Raw genomic sequence first — 23406 nt, 5'->3', positions numbered from 1 at the left:
AGTTCTTAAAGATAACCACCTGTTCCAAAAAGTCTGAACATGTGACAGACAGCTATGACAAACTGAACATCATCACCAGGCATGTAAAGATATGCACTGGGAATGTGAGAATTATGCGGATTGTTATTACCACAATTATGACACCCAAGTGTCCCAGAGAGAATTCATGATGTTGAAGGGAAGCGCTAATACTCATGAACAGAGGAGCACAGTCCCGATCAAATCCAGCAGGAAATTCCTCCAGAAAGCCAGTTGTCTCTATCCCTCAAGCTCCAGAGGTTTCGAGAGGGAGGAGTAGATAGGGGGGGGGGGGTGACTTCAAAGAACCAACAGCCAGATTCAAACTACATAATGTGGGAAGAAGTAGAAGACGGCATCCACCTTGACACTTCTGTTCTTACAGAGGCACCAAAAGTTAAACAAAGGCCGAGATCACCTCCATAATAAAAAAACATGATAGCACTCGCTTGTTGGGATCAATGGGGATTTTAAGATCTTTCCCTCAATGCGACTGTGTGCAAGTTTTAGATTCTGCCCGCATACAAAATCAATGGGCATTACCATGAGTCTCCTTCTCACAGGGACTAAGTCACAAGCCCTGGTGTTCAGCATGTACGCTGAAGCTGATGAGAGCAGGGGAGAAAATAATTCCAGTCTGTAAACGGCAGAAACTGCAGGGCCAGCGAAAAGCCGTCTCTCCGCTCAGACTTATGAGGATTTGGGGAGAGATGCAGAAGGCAGCTACACTCAGTCTGAATTCCCTCTGATTGTTCCCTGCAGTTGACTGTAGGGCAAAGAAAGGGTGGATGCTACCATGCCTTTAGTTTGAGCACATACCATATGTAGTCTTAAAAGCTGGGATAATAATGTGTTTCTAGGAAGACGGCATGTTCGCTCACAATCGTAAAATAAATGTGAGGTTATAAAAGGCTGCAAGAAATCTCTGACCGAGGGGAAAATACAATCGTGTTCTCCTCTTGGGATACAATTCAAAGCAGATTCCCTGAGTGGAAATTGGCACACTTGTGGGCCAGAATGAGTGCTGAGGAAGAGAAGACTGGAACACCTGCCAAGTCATATAAATCAGCTCTAAAGGGAGAATCTTTACTGAGAGGCTCTGCACGAAGGTCCGTCCGTCCGCCGAGCGAGCCTGCACTACAGTCCGCTAAGATTTATCTGATTATCACTAAGTGGTGGCTGAACAGCAAACATCCATTAGAGCAAATTATGTTCAATCCTGGGAAGCATTAGTTCCCCAAACCCACCACACATACACACACACACACACACACACACACACACACACACACACACACACACACACACACACACACACACACACACACACACACACACACACGTAAAAATCCATGTTTAATGTCAACATTTGGGAAAGAAAATCATTTTTTATTGTCTTTTTGTTTGAAACATACAGTATACTATAGTATAGTAGTATATAGAACTGTATAGTAAATTATCAAGGTGGGATATTTTGTAAAGATATCAAACAAAGTTTTTTCCTTAAATCTGTATAATAAGATAGTAGGCCAGGATATCTTTATGACCTACAAAACTTTATTCACTGTGTTATTTTGGCACACATTTCGCCTTTAACAAATATTGCACCTCCTGCAATTTTGATATCATTCTGATTTATAATTCAGCCTTAGCTGTAAGCAATCTTTACCAACCCCACATTGATCTTCCCCTCTCTTCCTCAGGTGTGTGCCACCTTAAGGTTCCCTGGCTATAAACTAGACAGACATCTATCCACAAACACATCTCCATCACCCCCCCCCCCCTTTACTTTTCCATCTTCCTCTTTCCGACTTCATTTTCCTGAAGGACAGTGTGGCTGATAGCCAGTCACTCCCTTCTCCATCTGTGTTTACTTACAGTAAACACAGATGGAGGTGCCCACCCTACCACCTGTCCTCTGGACCCTATCCCTTCAAACCTCCTTCAGACTATCGCTCCTGATATTCTACCGTTTCTCACCCATTTCATCAACACTTCTCTAACTTCTGGTCACTTTCCAAACAGTCTCAAGGAGGCAAGAGTAAACCCTCTCCTAAAGAAACCCACTCTCAACCCGTCAGATGTTATAAACTACAGGCCTGTCTCTCTCCTCCCGTTCCTGTCTAAAACACTTGAACGCGCTGTCTTTAGACAACTCTCCTAATATCTCCATCAGAACAACCTTCTGGATCCGCACCAGTCTGGTTTCAAGGCAGGTCACTCCACAGAAACTGCCCTCCTTGCTGTCACTGAGGAACTGCACACTGCTAAAGCAGCCTCCCTCTCCTCTGTCATCATCCTTTTGGACCTGTCTGCTGCATTCGACACGGTGAATCATCAGATCCTCCTTCGCACTCTCCAAGAACTTGGAGTTTCAGGCTCTGCACTTTCCCCTCCTCACCTCATACCTCAAAGACCGCACCTACAGGGTTACTTGGAGAGGGTCCGAGTCCGACCCCTTGTCAATTAACTACAGGGGTCCCTCAGGGCTCTGTTCTTGGTCCCCTCCTCTTCTCCTTGTACACAAACTCGCTCGGATCAGTCATTAGCCCGCATGGTTTTTCATACCACTGCTACGCTGACGACACCCAATTAATTCTGTCCTTTCTCCGCTCAGAGACCCAGGTCGTCGCACGCATCTCTGCTTGTCTAGCTGACATCTCTCAGAGGATGTCTGATCATCACCTCAAGCTCAACCTTGACAAGACTGAGCTGCTCTTCCTTCCGGGAAAAGATTGTCCCACTCTTGACCTAACAATCAACATTGGCACCTCTGTTGCTTCCCCGACTCGGACTGCAAGTAATCTGGGTGTGATCCTAGATAACAAACTGTCCTTCACTGCAAACATCGCTGCTACAACCCGTTGCTGCAGATACACGCTTTACAACATCAGGAGGATGCGTCCCCAGCTGACTCAGAAAGCGACTCAGGTTCTGGTCCAGGCTCTCGTCATCTCACGCCTAGACTACTGCAATTCCCTCCTGGCTGGTCTACCTGCATGTGCCATCCGACCTCTGCAGCTCATCCAGAATGCAGCGGCTCGCCTGGTCTTCAACCTTCCTAAATTCTCCCACACCACTCCGCTCCTCCGCTCCCTTCACTGGCTTCCGGTAACTGCTAGAATCCACTTCAAGACAATGGTACTTGCTTACCATGCTGCGAATGGATCTGGCCCTTCCTACATCCAGGACATGGTTAAACCGTACACCCCAGCACGTGCACTCCGCTCTGCATCAACCAAACGGCTCGCTGCACCATCGCTGCGAAGGGGACCCAAGTTCCCATCAGCAAAAACACGTGGGTTTGCTATCCTGGCTCCAAAATGGTGGAATGAGCTCCCCATTGACATCAGGACGGCAGATAGCTTACACACCTTCCGGCGCAGACTGAAAACTCATCTCTTTCGACTCCACTTTGAGCGATAGAACTATTAACAAAGCACTTATATACTAATAAAGGGCTGGCTTATCTAAAGCCAGTTGAGTAGCACTTGAAATGTTTTTGCTCTATGAAGCCTGATGTACTTATATGATTCTGTTTTCTTCAAGTTTGTATTTTGTTGGTCGAACGCACTTATTGTAAGTCGCTTTGGATAAAAGCGTCAGCTAAATGCAATGTAATGTAATTTAATGTAAACTAAATGTGGACACACCACAAAAGCAGATAAAGACTCACAGAGATAAACGTGAACTCACACGGAAGCACACGGAAGCACACAGAGGCTGGCGTTTATTTTTTATTTTCTCTAACGACTTTTCCCTTAATTAGTCTGATGCGAGGCTTGTTAAAATGCCATATTCCAGCTGTGCATAACTGATGACTACCATTTGATTTTGAAACGCTGTCTTTTGTTTTTAGATTCCTATTGAATATGTTTCTTAATAACCTGAGAAGCGTTGGTGTTGTCATAACAACCTGTTCTGTTCAGTGCTAAAAGCGCCTGCAGTTCATCCATCACTACATTCAGCTCAGAAAGGGAACAGCATCATTTTAGAAAGCTGTCAGTTATTTTCAACACCGCTTCTCCTCACCACCCCAAAATGGATTGCACACTACCGAGTGAAACCTAACTACATAAAACTCAAAAACTTTGATTCACCGACCAAAGAAAGCAATCGAAAAAGTATTTCCAGAAAGCTATTTTGCAGGCGAGGCCACCAAATCGAGTCATGGATGTTTGCGCTCCTTCTTTTCTCCCACAGCTGAACTTTTCTATTTAGACCTGTCAACAGTGTTGTTGTGCTCAGTGGTTTGCGGTCAGATGCCGTTTCCTAAATAGAAACCATCTATCAGAGGCTAAGTGGTGGCTGAGAGATGTCACTGTGGTCATGAGTGGGTGATGGCGGTGAAGGAGGAAGTGGTAGAACCACCGAAAAAACAGTTCCAAGGGTTGCATTTATCCTTGTGAAAGAGCTAAGTGGGCTAGATTGAGTCCAGTGCACTTGAGGGTGAATAGAGTTAATTTCTATGTGAAAGGAATAAGGAGGGGTCTTTGGATGTCTTCACACTAGAATCATAATAGATTTCTGCAAATACAAATTCCTCCTCAGTCAGTGTCTATCAAAGACATCGCTCTAGAGATACATTACAGCACACTTATATTGCAAGGGATAGAAGCAAATGAAGCTCACATGTAAAAGAGCAAGGATCCGAGAACCAATATTTATCTTCACTGTGACTCTCATACAGCGCATCACAAGGCGCTGTCCGTGCATCGTCGTGTGACGGCTGCCTTTTGTAATGTGACCTTTATTGTCACTGCAGACTGTGTTGCAATGTATCATGATGTAATGATGATGGGGTGTTGGTGCATTGGTCCTTCTTGTTTTATACCTCAGGAGAGGGGCACAATATAATGAACATCTTAAAATACAGCACATCGTAATCCGATAAACCACATCACATTCTATTTTTGCACAGATGCACTCTATAGCATTATAACTAGGTGGCATTTGTATGTCTCACAAGTAGCCTGGTTAGAGAGATGTAATGTCAGGCTGTAGGGCGCTTGGTCCACCGCTGTGTTCCAGACTGAACATCTGAAATTGTGTACAAACATCTCAAAGCCTACTGACTTCTAATTGTCCTATAGCTCCACCAGCCAGTTGTTGTCTTAAGGAACACTGGATACATTACAATGAAATGTGTTAAATTGAAAAAAGGAAGGATATCAAAGGATGAATCCCAATGACTTTTGAATCCCTGACTTCTAGTACCACCCACATGTTGAAGTCTTTACCTCAAATACATTGATTGACACAGCATTTCATTTGATCATGACTCAATAACCTTGAGACTAGGTTGACAACTGTTGGATGTGTTGCCACATTATTGCCACCCTTGGTGTAATTGTCATAACTTTTGTGATTTCTTTAAGTGCCAACATCTGGACAAAATTTGACCCTTTTTCTAATTTTGTCTAATGGTACTCATGTTAGCATACAATAGCATCCTGAGTCTGCCCTATATCAGCATTTTAGCATCGCATATTGAGGATGTCGTAATTCAAATTTAGCTCAAAGGACCAGTGCGCCTTTGTCCCAGAGTGTGTCTGTAGACCTTTAGTTTCACAAGTTTGTTATAACTAGCTAGATTTGGTCACAGTTTATTTTCAAGTATATATAAAAGCAGAAGATACCATAGTAAAGTTGGCTCATTTCTCTGCTGTACAGTATAAACCCACTTTACACATACACGGATAGCTGTCGACATGGTAGAATCAAAGACAATATGGTATTTTTATCTTTTAATACTTGCTAGACTAACTGCCTGCCCACAGGTCCACTGGGAGGACATGCTGTTACATCAGTCTGCTCCTGCCTGTGGATACATTCAGTTTCTGTTCAAGCCTGCACTGTCAATTACATTCAGAGGAAACGCAATTGGGTCAAACGCTCAGGAGACTGAATCAGAATCAGCATACCTTTATTCGTTCCACAGAGGGGACATTTACATTTGTGACTGGTGTCCGTGTCCAGTGTGAAATCAAAAGTCTGAACATTACATCTGTATTTTGTTGCATTTTTATTCAATAATTGTATACATTTATAACGTGAGCTAGTGTTTAGAATTGATTATAGAATGTATAATTGAATAATGTTGCTGTGTAACAACCTTAAAGAGAGGTAGGCCATGGGGACAGTGCTTTCTCAAATATAAATAAATAATATCTAACAACTGGGATATTTAAATTCTACCTTGTCATTTGCTACATCCGAAATAGATTTATCTTAACCGTTTTTGATATCTCAGAGGCTGCACTAGCTCTCCTTTTGAGAACAATCTCCCCGGCAGCAGTAAAACCGACTGAGAGTCTCCCTGCACCTCCTGCACAGAGGCTCTTCTGTTTGCATCACTGCTGCAAAAAGGAGGGTGGGAGGTGAGGGGTGACCCTGCAGGCAAGCCCCTGGATCAGGTGGCCCGGTGATACCAGACCTGGCCACCGCAGCCCCTCCCACATCCTGCCCTGACAATGGGCAAAGCCAGGCAGAATCGTCCTCTGCTTTAATTGACTACACAATGATTGCATTCTCCTCCTCTTCCTCTGGCCTGTCGGGGGGGGACAGGGGAGACACACACAGCCTAATTGCCACCTTGCATATGGGACAGGCTTAGACAAGCACAGGTCTGGCCCATAATGGATGTATTAACCTCTATGCATGCTGTCACAAAAGGCCCAAGTTACAGAGGCACAATGCTCTCACTCTTTCTCTCTGTCCAAGAACTGTTGTTTCATTCATTCGGCCTGGAGACCTTCAGGGAGACTGTGATAGATCTACCTGGGAAAGGCTGTTATCTAATGACTGGGTGCTACAGTGCGTGTGGTCCCATTGTTAAGAGGCAACAGTTGATTTAGTGACAAAGTAACAATACAGCATGTGTGCTCTGTCATTTTCAGACTGCTTTAATAAAAAACAAGAAGAAGAATCAGCCCTTTTGGTCTGTCTGAGCCCAAACAATTATCCTCATTATGGCTCCTGAGAAAGAATACAAATGGAAAACATCAGGGCAATTAGCAACGTTTCTGTCGCACAGTAAGTTGTTGTTTTACTGGTTATGGTAAATTGCTAAAATACAAGGACTCTTACTCTCAGATTGTGGATTCACCTAGACACTTAGCGGACAATTATCCATAAAATTCCCCTCAATTAAATACAGCATTCCTGAGTGCTCATTTAAGATTACCAACCTGGAACGTTTGTGTAATTTCAGTGGATACTTCTGCCTAAATTACACAATGTATTCCCTTTATAAGTCACGGTTTGCCTTGCTTTCCTCGCCTCGTAAAAAGAGATATTCGTCTAGCATTCACCTCCTGGAGGGAAATTAATTTGTAGCATTCCAGGCAAATGCGGCAGCGACATTCCAAGTGGGAAGCTTAGGAATTCCCCCCATACAGTATTTTGGGCTTTAATGATAAGTTAGGATGGCTGAGCAACATAACCACACAAAGCAGTGAAAAAAACAGGGGCCAGGACCGCAACAAGCGTGCACAACTGCAAGAATGTGATTCACTGTGATGTGGTGTAACGCAGAGGAGCACACACACTCTGCTCCCAATCACACATCCACAGGCATGGGCAAAAACAAACACACCAAAACAAACATAGACACAAATATCAGGACCAAAACGCTAGGATTAAAGAATCAACAGACCTCTTGATCTAGTCATCACATAGGCATCAAATCAGCCTACTGTATATGCAACTGTGATTGGTTATAGGAAACCTGTTCTGAAAACTCAAAACAAACAACATTGCTTAAATTGTGTAAGGTTGGTGCAAGCTTGAGATCCATCATGTCTTCATCACAAAACCTGACCAAAGTTACACAAGTCTCTTTTCCTGTTTTTAAGCCAATGGTTGCAACTGCTTGCAGCCATTATCCTATTTGTCTTTCTAACCAACAATGTTTTTTATAAGAAGAAGAGTTCCACATGTGGAAAATATGCTTATCATTGGTTAGCTTAGCTTAGCATAAATACTATAAACGGAGGACACAGCTAGCCTGTACATTTTGTGATTTTGTTTTGACTATTTCCTGGAAAAGCCTTTAGATTGCCTGTAGATTATTTCCTCAATATTCCTCATATTACATTTACACAAGAATGTAATCCAATGACTCTCCAAAATTGATGTTATAAAAAAGTGTCTTGATCTATTGGACCTCAGGTTGAAAAACAAGAAATGCTCCTTCACTCATGGTATCATCTCCAGCCTGTAATCACATTACGATTAGGATACTCACGGCTCTGCCACATTACACTGTGAGTGCATAAACACTTGTCAGACAGAGAGAAAATGGAAATAATCTAAAAATACAGAGCAAAGACGCGAGGGACAAGCCGAAGATTAGTACCGCCTCAACAAATCAAACAAACAAAGTGAAGAAAGGAGCAAGAAAGGGAGGTGGAGACAGAGAGAGAGATGGACAGATAGAGGGGATGAAGGGAGGGAGGGATGGTGAGGAAGGAAAGCCACTTCTTCAGGAGCTGACCTAGTAAAACATTCATGAAGAATGTCGATACGTGAAGTGTGTGAGAGCGACGAGGGTGTGATGGGAGTTTAGTGCTCGGGAGAAAAGCGTAAAACAGTTCTCTGTGTTTCAGTTTCTGTGTGTCAGAAAAATATTTGAGACTTGAGATGATTAACAGGCACGTTCAGGGACAACGAGCTGAGACACAGACAACACGCAGGCACAGAGAGAAAGAGAGACATGAAAAGATGTCACTTCTTTTGAGAACATAGAAATGGATTAGAAATGAGTCAGCTGTTAATTATGATGGATGGAAATGATATAAAATGGCTGAGCGCACACTTTAATGACGAGTCATAAAAGACATTAAGCAGAACACACATACGTGATTGACACTTCAATTAAAACATTACACACTGAACACTGGCGGTAGACTTTATCAAGACTTCACTAAGCTTTATTAAACTTTCGCTGCCACATATGGCCAGCTGAAACAGTGTGTGTGCTGAGGACTGGGCAGATGTGACAAGCCACTGAACGCAGCTGGTTACACGAGCGTCAAAGCATCGCGCTAATTAACCGGCTCATCTCACAGCCTACGAGAGGTCAACGCATAACAGTGCCCACACAATGACTGCACCGAAACACACACACACACACACACACACACACACAACACACACACACACACACACACACACACACACACACACACACACACACACACACACACACACACACACACACACACACACACACACACACACACACACACACACACACACACACACCACACACACACACATATATATATACACACGCACATGCATGGTTAACCAGATACAACCACTTCAAGTTCAATCACAGGCAAACAACCCACATCCTTTGCTCAGCAACAACACAGTGTGTAACTGAAATATCGAGAATGTCATTACGCGGGGTTGTTTACATGACTGCCTGAACTAGAAAAAAGTATAAATCAGTGTAAATGAGGGCAACAGAGAGTGAGAACCTACATACATGGTACGGCCCTTGCTGTGATGTTACAGCAGTAGCAGCCTGAAGCTAGACGACATACATCTTTGAAGGTTAATAAAGAAGTCGAGAGGTGAGTGTTGGGATGAAAGAGGAAGGAGGGAAGGAGAAAAGTGGCTATGTAAGATGAGCAATCCTCAGCCACATTAGAGCAGCTTAAAAACAAATGAAGAGCCATCGGACCTGCCCTCTAAGGCCGCCTGGCTGCGAGTACGAAGCTGCAGGAGAAACAGATGTTGTGAAACTGCAACACTCACTGTGCGTGTGTGTGTGTGTGTGTGTGTGTGTGTGTGTGTGTGTGTGTGTCAATAAAATGTAGAGGAGGATCGCAGCAGATAATGTTTGACAGCAGACATTAACCTTGCCTTAGGTGTTTCTCTGTGTCTGGTTTCCATTTTTTACGACCAACAAAAGCCATTTCTTAATAAATCAAATGTTACTGCTGGAACCACCTCCTGTATTAATTAGCTTACATTCAAAGTCTAGGGTCTAGGGAAATATTGAGGCTATGGGAAATAAACTATGGTCAAGGTGTGATTAGGGCTAGGCGAGACATTTGGTTAAATTAGGCAAAGATTGTGGGCTAATAGAAAAGGCAAATGTTAATTGGAGCTCTATAATGAGATGCAAACTCTATTCATTCCAGTTCACCAACTGCAGCCTCAACCTCAGCCTCACAATATTGAGGAACACACTATTCTGCACTGGACATAAATTGTTCAGTAAGAAAATGCACCCTATTGCATTCGAAATGAAATCTTTTGAAACAAGTAACTCGTTTCCTAACCTCACCAAGAAAAGGTAGAGACTAACCCCCACAGGGATGTCAACACAATCAAAGTGTTTTGTTGTACAACACTCTTTGGTAACTCCCTCTGTCTACATCTGTCAAACAGGACAGACAGCTTGTCTCTCTAACTGCCTCATGCATTTTACATAATCCAGTTTTCTTTTATTCCTATACACTTGTGTTTTCTCTTTCTCCCAACTCACAACATGTATTGTAGAGCTATATGTTCACAAGCACAAATCAAAATCGAAGTGAGGACAAAAAGAGAAGTATAAACCACTTCCTAGATGAACTTCACACGATCTGCCCACATGAGCAGATGTGTGTGTGTGTGTCTGCTCTACAGATCGTCATCTATTTCAAAAGTCAGCTCAGACAAATGGCTTCACATCCTGAGCTGCTGCGTCCGATGCAAGATGATTGGTCTTGTGTGACATGAGTGGACCCTCTGAGGCCAATCTGATGCCAGGGCGGCAGAGCAGGGGCTGCTGGGAAAACCTCTGACAAAGCCATAGTTTACATAATCATCAAATATAGATACGACACTTCAGCTTTTTATTTGTTGAATTGAGAATCATTCCCAATAAAAGCACCAAGGTCTACGAAGAGGATGTTAATGTGAAAATACATTTCATCACTTTTATAGTCTCTTGTGCGCTTCAAGGCTTTTTGACTTGTCACGCTGGAAGTCATTAGGGAAGTGTTAAATAGTGAGCGGTCGGGAGTGAATGAGCTACTTTTCTACAGTGTGTGCAGACATAGAGTTGGCTCGCAGTTGTCACCTTCTGTGTAATATGCCCACAGCTCTGAGTGAGCGGATACAGCTGCGACTTGGCTCGCCGCGCACACATTCTCCAGTACCAGCCCTGGGTCATGGAGGGTGCGTGAACTCTATAGCCCCCTCAGCGTCCTTCTCTTTGCAGCTTGTGTGCATATGCTATTGTGTGTGTCTGTGTGTGTGAGCCGCAGCTGTGCGAACAGCTGTCTATAACATGCTTCATCTGTGCACACGCCCAAAGATGAGCTCAAACTGCACCTCTCAAAAGTGTATCTAACTTATGAGAGGCAGCAGCATTCTTATGGCCCTTCTGGGAGCTCTTTAGGGAAACACTGTTAAACAAGTGACTACCAAAGAAGAAGAAAAAATGAAATTGATATGATGTGAGCAATACGTTTACCTTAAAGGTCTAAGAAAATGAACAATACATCAGAAAGGATACTCGTGAATACAGAAGGGGGCTTTGTATGTGGTAGAGCAGTGAATTCCTACGTTTACAAGCATATGTAGATGTACAGTGTGCATGTGTATGTCATCATGCTGAGTTCATCCATGAAATGAGATGTTCAGGTTCCTAACAATGGGGCGTCTTTGGATCATGATGGATCTTCTGAGGCTGCATGTGATGGGATTTTTTCACATGTGCAAACATTATCCAGTCATTGGGTTTCTATCCATGCTTGTATCTGCCTATGTGAAAGACAATTCACACACGGATTCACAGAAGAACATATCTGGATTGTGATCTTGGCATTTGGACCTAGAATTCTCTTTTCATATGTAGGAAATAACTGTAAGCATCAAGCTTATACCATACATACAGCAAGCCATCAAACACACTATATGAACAGCTCTGTTTCCTCACACACTTTACATGAACGCCTGTAAATCAATAATAAATCATCAATATTTTATAATCAGATCAATAACCAGAGCAGGGAGAGGCTCTCTGCAGAGGGCATTATCTGGCTTCAGCACTAATAGAATTACCCCCCGTCTACAGGACATGGAGAGGATCCTTGGAGGAATGTCAGTCATAACCCAACTGGGGCGCTGTAGATATGATGAGGCCCTCAAATGGACTTGTGGTTATGAAACAGCCTGCAGATGATAAAAAATGAAGCAGCCTCCTGGGTGTTGCAGCTAAGAGCCTTCACGGCCAACCCCACTGGCTTTACTAGCGCTAAGAGCAGAGCTTGTCAGAGCTCATCTGGCTCATGCAGATGACACGTCTCCTAAGTCCCCACGGTGCTAAAGGACGCGCATGTGTGCCCTATATATATATGTTCTCGCACATGGTGTTTACATGCAATGAACCCCGTGTGTTGATATAACAGCTCACGGCATGACTGGGGCATGTACATAACAAACAGGGACATTTCTGCTATTCCTGCGATGTATAACCCATTTTGAACTATGAGACATTCATCAGAATTAAAGCGAGGGGTTGGGAACAGGCTTGTCAAACAGCGTGCGATGGAAACATTTATAATTTTGTTTGCCTATCTGAGGCTTACACCTCCTCCTTCAATCCCCCAACCCTCCATCTGACAAATCCAATTAGCATGACATGAACATTGTAGTTCTGTATACACCACAACCAGGATCTTGGCAGGGGATGGGTAGGAAGAGGAACCTGGATCTTGAGCCAGACAGACACGGAGGGCTGGCATGGAGGGCCGCCCCTCGGTCTGTAACCCGGCTCCAGCTGGAAGACCCAGTTCCTTGACAGGTTGGCAGTGCCGCCTACTCCCCCCCCCCTCCGGTCTATCTCTGCCTCTCATCTGTCTTCCAACACCAGCGCTCTCTTTTCACATGTCACTTCATTCCTCTCCATCCTCTACAGCCTTTGACGCTTACTTTCAGAGCCATCTGATATCCCCAGCTTTATGGAGTGCACTGGATAGTTAGAAGCTTAGAATAACCATTCCTTACATTGACACTCTCAATCAACAATACAATTTATATTGTATTGCTGTTGTATTTATTCTGGTAAAACCCAGGATGGTTGAGGATTACAAATAAGACACTTATATAATATTATACTATGTGTCGAATTGTAGTGGTGGCCCTGTGTAATCCAAACATTTCTACCAACTTCTATATCATTGACATGACCAAAAGTAAAAATGTATTGACAAAAAGGTAATTGTCCTCATTTCCAATTGGATAATTGCTGGTATTTTGCCTTACAAATCAACTTTTTCACTGCAGACAACAAAACAGTTTAACTCTCCGCGAGCTGCACACAAAGGGAAGCCCACATGGGTATTAACAGGGCGGTCCAGCAGCAATCTAACGACAACATACATTTATATAAATACGTTGTATTATATATATTTTCCCTTTTTTAAGGCTGATGGCGTCAAAATGAATGTCGATGGAATTTCAAAGTTTCCTTTGTAAACGTCATTACAGTTTGAATGTCAGAAAAATCCACTGCATCCACTCATAATCATCTTATTGAAGGATATGATTAGTGTAAATGCCGTTTTGCATTTGACCTCATTTACAATATCAACAACTGAGGAACTATACAGTACTTGTACATATTTAATGTAATTGTCAGATTAAAATGCTTTGGAGGATCACAAACATCTGGCAGACACAACATTTTGAGGAAAAGCCTTTTTTTTGTGGGGGGAAAACAAGCCGTCGTGACCTAAAACACTTAAGCAAATTGCAGTTTTTCAAAACTAAACAAGCATCTTCTTCCCCTTTGTGGGCACCCACTTTAAATCATCAAACCCAATCATAGAGTTTTTCAGACAGATAAAACGGAGCTAACTTTTCTTCCCATCGCTGCGCAGAGACAACATTGTGTGGAGGTGTCTGGCAGGCTGTCAGCGTGTGCAGTCTCCTGGCCCACTCCACTGAACAGATCTGCATTCTGCTCAAAGGAGGCCTGAAACATCAAAGCCTCTTTGAAGCACCACTTGATGCTGCACAATGGGACAGGCGAAGAAAAAAACAATGCAAAACAACAACGCTCTGAACTACTGTACCCAGAATGCACCACAGATCCAAAAATAAAAGTGGGACACATCAATGCCATGAGAAATCACTACCTCACGGTGTGCGTTAACAAAAGAAGAACAAAGCTTATTCTTCTACTTCTCAGGAAAATCTGATGTTTTTGTATTTCCGCTCTGAGGACGTATATAATATCTGTAAACACTGGAGACAGATGACTGTGACTGTCAAAGCATTATGTTTAAATTCAATTTGACAGGCCAAATAAAGAGCTGCGGGAATCTGTAGCATATAATCCAGAATGTGACATGTAATTACTGTCAAAAAGAGTGTCTGACAGCAACTGAGAAAGATTGCATTACAACTGCTGTAATGAATAAGCATTCTTATAAATGTTTTGGATAGAGTACCATAAATACCAAAACAGGGCAATAAATATACTTTTTTTATGCTCAAGTAAAATGTATATTCTAAAGACGTAAAAACTAATAAATAAACATATATAAATATATTTAGTCATGCAGACATATCAGGAGTTGACACAACCTTCACTCATTATCTGTGTTCCGCTTGACCAAACATAATTAAACCTACATATAAATGTATAATAAGACATTGCATGACTGCTGATGATGTCTGCCATCCCCCTAACACCGCTAATAACACATGATGCTCAGAGCAACAGCCTGACACAACTCAGAACTTCTCCTTCTTTGACCCATCCTGCCATCACGCATGACTCATACATGTACACATAATGTCTATGTTGCCTACATCAGCCCCTCAAAGCCTAATCCAGTCACATGTAACCACAAAACACAGGGTAATCTCTGCTCTTGTCAGATATGACTATGCCATTGATGCCTGCTGGGTGTCCTGCTGTTGACTTGCGTGTATGAAAGCTACAACAAATGCTCAGATGGCCATTGTTTGGACCGTATTCTCTGCGGCTCAGTTCATAAACAATGCCTCATGTTATAAAAAAAGCAACCACTGATTGACCTTGGAATGAAATGCATAGTTAGGAGACAGAAACAGCTCTGACCTGCCACCGCTGCTGTCTTGAATATGAACACCAAACATTAGGTGAAGAAACTTTGCAGCCTTTCCATAAATCACACCGAGACGGTGAAAATATATTCAGTAGCATCTTCAGTTTAAACTGCTTATCCTCCCACCACTACTGTGGCTATAGCAATGGGAACGGTTTTGTTGCAACACAGAATCATCACAAACTCTACCTGTCATAATGTGAGCCTTCACAAGTATCAATCAACAACAACAACAACAACAACAACAACAACCCATCTGTCTGTCTCAAAGTCTCTTTCCCAAAAACCCAATACTCGGCTTTCATGTAGAAACGTATTCTGAATATCATAGCAATCAAACCAGGTTCCTGAGCAATTACTTCTGATCGCAGCCCTTTTGGCCTGGACCCTGTTTATCTGTGTCGGCATGGGAATTCATCGGGCAAAACTCAGACAGCTGAGAGGGAGGGCATTTCTTTTTCCTGTGCCATGAGCCTTTGCTAGCATACATTCCTCCCCAAAGACGCCTCGACGATGGCTCAATGCTCATTTTAATTATCACATAAGCCTGATGGTGTTAATTAAAAAGCAGACAGAAAAAGATCACACAGAGGGGATAGCTGTGTACCCGAACGCACCGATAGATGCAGCGGCAGCTCTTGAAACGCATTCAGATGAGATTTCCTGTAGCCCTCTTGAAACGTATGCATTACAAGTGGGCGCATCAAGCCATGAGTATCAAACAGATTTTTGATGTTAGTTATTTTTTGTGGAAAATGCAGATTTCCTCAAATCTAAGAGATCTGTTGAAGCAGTGCTCTAACAATATCTGCGGTCCCCTTCTGATATGTAGTGAAATATGTAAATGCAGTCTATCTGTGCTACTTACTTCATGGGCTTGAACAGCGCTTGTCCATAATTCTGGAAAGTCATGATCAACTTCAGCTGGGTGCCTCCCGATTTCATGGCTGAGAGGAAAAACAATCGAAATGTTTGATGAGTATTTCAGGCATAAACAAACACACATGCAGGCATATAAACATTAGCATGTAGAAATATGCCCGCACAATTGCACAGCTGTTTTGTAGCTTGCCAATTGGAGGACGCAATGGCTGCACAATAGAGCTATCACATCTGCTGACCAATTTGCCAGACACTGTACAATCAAAGTGAAATTGTGGCAGATAGGAGCTGGGTGTGACTGAGAGACAGAGTGGTGTGAAAAGCATCTGCTGACAACTAGTCTGCTAGTTCTGGGTTTGATGGAACTGGAAATGGACAATTTGTCAGAGTGTGACAGAGTGACTGTGTCTTGATAACAACATGTGCAGCTTTGAGAAAGACAACAATTGCACAATGACTGAGTGACAGAAGTCTTGCAAATACATCCAGACATTTAGCAGAGCAGCTTCAAGTGGCAGTTGTACAATAGGTTTCATTTTGCAAAACATTTTCTGTCAAAAGTCACTTTGTATCGCACACTTTTAAAAATAGCCGCCACATCCATGTTCATTCAGCAAGATACATGTGGTGGCGAAGTCCATAGGGACTTGGCTTGGCAACTGGAAGGTCACCAGTTCAAGTCCCGGAAAGACCAAGTGCTACCGAGGTGTCCCTGAGCAAGACACTGCACCCCGGGTGCTGTACATAATGGCAGCCCACTGCTTCTAACACTAGGATGGGTCAAATGCAGAGAAACCGTTTCGTTACATAGTGTCTGTACTAGTAATGACAATAAGTTGAATCTTCTCATCTCTCGTTTTTTATATTTTGTGTGCTTTATTGTATCTCCGGCATCTTACTTTCTCTTTACTGTTCTAATCATTTAGTTTCATAGAATCCCTTCTAGGATTGGGTATTGAAAACCAAGAGCCACTATAAATGCTATGACACTTGCATTGGAAATCTGTTTCTATGTCCACATAAAGTCCACTGATAAATACAACTTGCCTTTTAATGCAATAACATTTTGAGAACCCTATTGTATCGAAACTCGGAGGACTCTTCATTTCCTGAATCAAATAACAATGAACTGTACATGTGCACGTAACAGACCTGATTCTGAGCAGATGTTTCTCTGTATACTTTGTCAGGATTTGCTTGTGCACATTAGACTGCTTCTCCTCTGACTCCCACTAGGCTGAGCTCCTTGGCCCCAGGTGAGGAGCGGGGGCACATGTCTCTGACGATCAGTCATGTCCGCGGTGTCTCCCAGAGGCTGACGGAGACTCACTGTGAGCTTCCTGTCTGCCTCCGACTCAAACAAAGGGAGCGCCAGGCCTGTCTTAATGCCTTGTGTTTCTGTCATAATGGACAGGCTTTCGGGGGATTTGCCCATTTACTACAGAGCATTAACTTGAGCATTTTACACAATACAGCGCTTCTGCCTAACCCCAAAATCAACATAAGCCCACTGTAGTGGACCCACTTATTGAATGGCTTGCTGGCTGTACTTCACCCATTACACAGAACTGTCTTTTGTGTCCGTTATGCTCCGCCTGTCTCACTTTGCTTTACTCACCGCTGGCAAGCCCCATTTACCGTGACTCATTTTCAAAAAGCTTTAGTATGATACATCCACTGTTGCACAAAGTTCTATCTACATTACCTTTGGTCAGCGCCTCTTCTTCAGCACAGAGGATGGATATTGAGTGATATTGAAAGCCAAATAATTTGCTGACGGCATTAGGACTACACATGTTCTAGATTTACTGAAACCAGGTCAAAGGAAAAGTGCCCTATACATTCATCTTTAAACTTCGTACATCAATCCCTGAACCTTTGAGGGATTGCAGACGACCCTACAATGTTTTAATGCGGTGACGACCTTGAACCTATAAGCCACAATGCGTGAGAAGCTGACCTCAATACTCTGCTCTGTGCTGGACGTTTACAAAATGTTTATAATTGCAAACTACTAAAGGTAATCCCCTGTGAAAAAGCGGAAAAGCTCTGCTGATTGTTTCTCTGCATGGTATCTGCACTGTCATGCAATCAAATAGGACTTGTACAACAGTAAACTTCAACTAAACATTCTTATGATTCCCCTAAAGGCATCTGTCTCAGTGTCCGTGCATAAATGTCTTAGATCCATCTCTTCAGCCGTTTCTCCAAGCGTCCACAAATGAAAGGATGTCTTTCCTAAGCCTTCATGTTCTCTGTTCTTTAAGAGAGCTCCAGGCCTCACCCACTATCATCAGATTCCCCTGAATGCTGTGCAGTGATAATAAATCTCTTCCACTCTCACCTGTGCCACTTCACGGCACTGTGCGTATGATTTATGAGTCCAGCTGAGGACTGAACAAAAGGCCGCAGAGAGACAAACACAGAGGGGGAAGAAGTGAAAATGCTGAGCAGGGAAACTTTCTAATGCTGTCTCTGTTGTGTAATTGTAGTGGGACAGGTATGTGGTAAGTGTGGGCACCAATTATCGGGCACAAAGCTTTGACGCATGCTACCAAACACAAAAGCACTGCATTTATCTTTTCAGAAGACAGACTGTGTATTATACAGTAGGTGTGTCAGCAGGGCGCTGATTGATGGTTTATAAATTACTAACAGAGAGCACAAAAAGCAAACACTACTAAGTGTACGCTGAGATGTGTAGCATGAATGATGAACGATTGCGAGTTGCCTGTGAGGGAATCATACAAATGAGACAGAGGAGGCAGCCTCAATAAGAAATACAATGACACTGATGCACAAAGGAATGGAGATAACAGCATGCGCCACTGGAGGATATGTTGGTATTCATGTCCAGTTTGTATGAAGCCACTTTAGCAATCTTCACACTCAGACAACATCTCTTTTTTACAGGGCGTAAATAATGTCAGTATAATAAATTATAGTAGGATAAATTATAGATATATGATACATTGATCGTGTGGTATTTACTGTAACACAAGTGGGGAAATAGTATAAATCAGTCTTATAGCAGACCTGTCTCTTACAAATAGTCAAATCATTTCTAGAAAATGTCAAGAACTGGAATCATTGCACCTGGAAATATTTTACTTTCTTAAGAACAGAATTTCTCAAAGCTTGGCTTGATGTTAAAGTTCACTTACAGAATATGTAGAATGTTTAGAATATGTAGTGATGAATTATCCGGTTCAAAAGCTAATTGTTTTCAAATGACAGACACTAATGGGTATTTGGGAATTAAAGCAATGTTAAGAAATGTAGTCTTGTAAGAAGGGAACATTTCTCAAATGTTTTCTAAACTTTCTTTTGAGTTTGCATTAAGATGTTTAGTAACTTTGTGAAGTTTGTTGGTCAAGTATGATCCTTCTTTTCTACCCATCTGTCTTAAATTGTATTACTTTAGAGTCTAGACAGAGCGCATGTTCTCTTTTTAAAGGTTGGTCAGGTGAAATAAAGTGCTTGTGGGACCTTTAGGGGATTATATATATATAGTCATTAAAGGTGGGGTAGCTAATTTTGGAGAAACCAGCTCGAGTGCGGTAGAATTTGAAAATACACAGCCGGAAAATATCTGCCACTTCCTTACAGAGCCCCTCCTCCAACACACACGAACGAAGATAAGTTTGTGCACAGATGGAATGCCTACCTGCCTGTCAGCATTCCATCTGTGCACAAACGTATCTCGTGCCCATTGGTCATGTGCGCGGATGGCCTACCTGCCTGTCAGCATTCCAGGTCGGGCCGACTAAAATGATTGGTTGTGCTTTTTACAGTATTACGGCTTCCACAGATGACATGTTTTGTATGGATTTTTTGTCAAAGCACTTAAGATATTCATTGCTATCGGGATGTTAAGAGCATTCCATGGAATATAACAAAAAGTGTATCTCGAGCCGGTTTCTGAAACTTACCTACCCCACCTTTAAGCAGCAGTAACACACATCTTAACAAACATGTTGACGGGGGCAAAAATGCTCTCACACAGCGACACACACACACATTGTATGATAAAGAAGGGTTGTTATAATCTATAGTAAGCTCCCATAGAAGAGGCAGCTAATCACTGTTTTATAAACTTGCGTGCATAAGCAGAAATACAGATAAGGGGCGAGATTTGTGTGATTGTGACCTCCTTCTCACACACGTGCGCACTTTACACACAGGAAGTCAGGTGCACTCAGTCCACCACTCTAAGGTTTCATTTTTTTATTTAAAAAATAAAATGTTGGTGGCTATGTGGGGAGGGTTGAGTTAATGGTTCACTTTTAAGAAAAGGAGTTTAGAGCATGCGTGTGGAGTTGCAAGGGGGACTATCGATATGTATGTTTCTATGTATTTTGTTTGTTTTTTCCATCAAGACTGATCTTATAAATAAGTGTCTAATGGTTTTAGGTGCTAACCTCTGGGATTTTTGTGTAGTGATACTGTTTTTGCATTTAAATTCCTGGCGATAATCAAATCAACCAGCTTGGGGTTTGATGGCTGATACTGCTCCTAAAACTGCATGTTTATTTTGTAATATGAATACTTTTCATTGCTTTTACCCAACACATATTGCCACGGTGGCAAAGCCTGTGAGGTTGCATTACATCACAGGATAGTACAAACAAATATTGACCAAGACTTCACTGAAATATACACACATCCAAACACACACACCTTGGTAACATAGCTCTCCCTGACTGACTCACCGACGCTGGTGATCCTCTGTGAGGCGAGGTCCTTCAGCAGGGCGTCCAGCACAACACTGTGTCTGGAGTACATCTCGTAGCGGTTGATGCCGATGTGGAAACGTAACCAGTTGGGGTAAGATTCTGCCATTACCTCTCCTGTCGGAGAGAACTCCTCCTCCTCCTCGTTCCCCTCCTCATTGTGCCTGAAAAACAGGGAGTGGAGAGGAGGGTTTACCAAGAAGTTGTGGTGCAAGCAGATTCCCATTCATATTATCGTGAGTCGATGTTATTGATGGATGCAGTATTTGTTGAAGTCTGTTGATACAGCCAAACTGTAAAAGAGAAATTAGTGGTGGAGGAATTGGCACTGAGCATTTCGTCTATAATTAACACATGGATTTGTAACTATTTTGAGATGAAAAAAAAGACAGATATTTAAACAAAAACCAAGCAGGATGGTTACTCATAAGTTGTGTGCGCAATAAGGTAAAATGGCATGAGAATATGAGACAGGGGTGCATGCAGCAGATGCATGAGTGGACATTACTGACGGCAGATAAAACTGACAGGGTGGATAGAGGAACTGATTGATTTGATTATATTTAAACAGGCAGACAGACAAACAGACAGACAAACAAACAGACAGACAAATAGACGGATATATGCACTGGCAGATGTCTCATGATAGGTATGCCTGCATGGACATTATGCAAAAGTATGCAAATTGGTCAAACATCATAAAGCAAGAAAGCTATTTCAAAACAACTACTTCATTGTAAATATCAGATAACAATGAGGCAAGCATGTAGTATAGTATCACCTGATTGTGGTCCCTACTTTCATCTGATCAACCTTCCCATTAACAGTGAGAAATGACAAATGTCTGCACTGTCCCACTTGTACCCCTTTAAGTGTAACAGATGCCCATCAGCTTACCATCCTTGGTTCCCTGTTGCTTTGGGGTAAAACCTGATGTCAGTGTTGAGGTTGAACAAAGTATCATCGTTCGTGAAGGATGGAAGGTCAACCTTGTATAAAGGATGTTCAAAGAGAGCGGTCAGTCGGGAGACACCGTGGGCAGGGACGGTTCGACCCCAGCTGGCGTCTTCGATGAGCGTCTTGTGGTCCTCCGCCTTCCCGCCTGACGGTCTGATCCGCCGGAAGGACTCGGCTCTGTCACCGGCGGCTGCTGTGATCTTTTCCAGGGAATGCGACGTGAGGTTGGAGCTCGGCTCGTTGCTGAAATCTTGCAGGATTCTCAGCGTGTGTTTGTTAGGCCAGCCCGCTTCCGCCGCCGAGCTGGCGCGCTGCTTCCCCCAGCCCTGTGCCTCCCCGCCCGGGTGCTGAGCGCACTGACAGCCGCTGTCCCCGCTGTCCGCTCCTGCCGCCCGCTTCTCTAGTTTCGGTAACAAGTCTATCATGATGTGCATTGTGCACGCGACCAGAAACACCATGAGTATCAACACTCGGAATTTACGAAACAAAATCATCTTAAAATGTATTTTCCTTACGCAGAGAAAGCTTTAAGAGCAGCGCACCTTACAGACACAGACATTGACGTCCAACACTGTTATGCGATGACAAAGCAGCAATGTTGGCTTCCAGATGTACTGTAGTCATTGCACTCACAATGCATGTCAGCGTATTTTATCAACTCCATGATGTGCTCAGTCTTTATTTTTTACAATAGTCCAAATTCTTCATTCCCAGTCAGACAGGTGGACTGACCCATTGTGGGCTGTGGACTCTTCACTGGCAGCAGCTCAAGAAGTGCGTCTCATTCATTGCCTTGTTGAGCAGGATACAGTGTGAGGAGGACAGAACCCTAAATAAATCGTTAAGAAAATGAACCAGGAAGGAGGAGGAAGGAGTGGGTTCCAGTTAAAAACACCGATGTTCTTCCTTAAATCTGCTTCCTTCTATCGTTGCCAGCACGGAGTGATATGTCAAATGTGTCATAACTGGGGGGAAAGTAACAGGAGGGATTGACATAGTCCACAGAAACACAGCCTTCCTTGTATTTAGGATGATTACAAAAAAAGTGAAATTCCATAAAGATAGGTGATCCGCTGAGATGCTTGGATGCTGTCCCGCTCTGATGTCTCGTTGAAGTCAAATCAGAGACTGGCTAGCAGGTGCAGGGATCCTGCTTGTCATATGCCCACCCCCTCCTTTACAGCGCCTTGTCTTCCTTCAAAGTGTTCATCCAGGGTGTGTGTGTTAAATATTATGATCGGAGCCCTGAGCCTCGGTAACGTCACAAGGAAGAGGCTGGCTGCGTCCTGCTGAAGCGCTGGTGACATGAGAGGCGAGCTTCAGGGCTGAGGACTGAAACCATGGTAGGCTGCAATCCCCCTGCCCGCAGCCAGAGGGCGTTGGCACAGCCCGGAACACACCGCTGGATGTGTGTATGTATGATCTGAAGGACAATGCGAGTGCATACCCACTGTACGCCCTTATTCAACGTGCACAATGAGCCGCTAGTTGTTTTAGAAGTGGACATAGGGGGGCCTGAGGATGAGCCAAGGGGTCACTAGCTAAATCAGGAATAATTGAAATTCAATGTTACAGCCATAAGAGGTTGACACAAGAATAGATGATTGATACAAACTGGCTCATGGCAAAAGTTGGTTTAAACATGCTAAACACAACACACACAGTGGTCAAACACACAAACATACTAATATAAATGATTGCTATTTTAAGCT

General features: G+C 43.1%; 1 protein-coding gene across 1 annotated transcript in view; it reads right to left on the bottom strand.

Annotated features, from left to right (window-relative positions):
- The window catches only part of fam20ca (FAM20C golgi associated secretory pathway kinase a), a 41340-nt gene extending 18330 nt beyond the window's left edge, over positions 1-23010 (bottom strand). The window contains exons 1-3 of the mRNA XM_034220330.1: positions 21635-23010; positions 20717-20901; positions 15991-16069 (exon numbers count right to left, since the gene is read on the bottom strand). Coding sequence (XP_034076221.1) covers positions 15991-16069; positions 20717-20901; positions 21635-22188 — 818 coding nt within the window. The 5' untranslated portion in view covers positions 22189-23010. The remainder of the gene's footprint in view (positions 1-15990; positions 16070-20716; positions 20902-21634) is intronic.
- Positions 23011-23406: the final 396 nt, after the last annotated feature.

The sequence above is a fragment of the Gymnodraco acuticeps genome, unplaced genomic scaffold (assembly GCF_902827175.1).
Source record: "Gymnodraco acuticeps unplaced genomic scaffold, fGymAcu1.1, whole genome shotgun sequence".
In the NCBI taxonomy this organism is placed as follows: domain Eukaryota; kingdom Metazoa; phylum Chordata; class Actinopteri; order Perciformes; family Bathydraconidae; genus Gymnodraco; species Gymnodraco acuticeps.
Note: the sequence above shows the minus strand (reverse complement) of the source record. Positions and strands in the feature narration are given on the sequence as shown.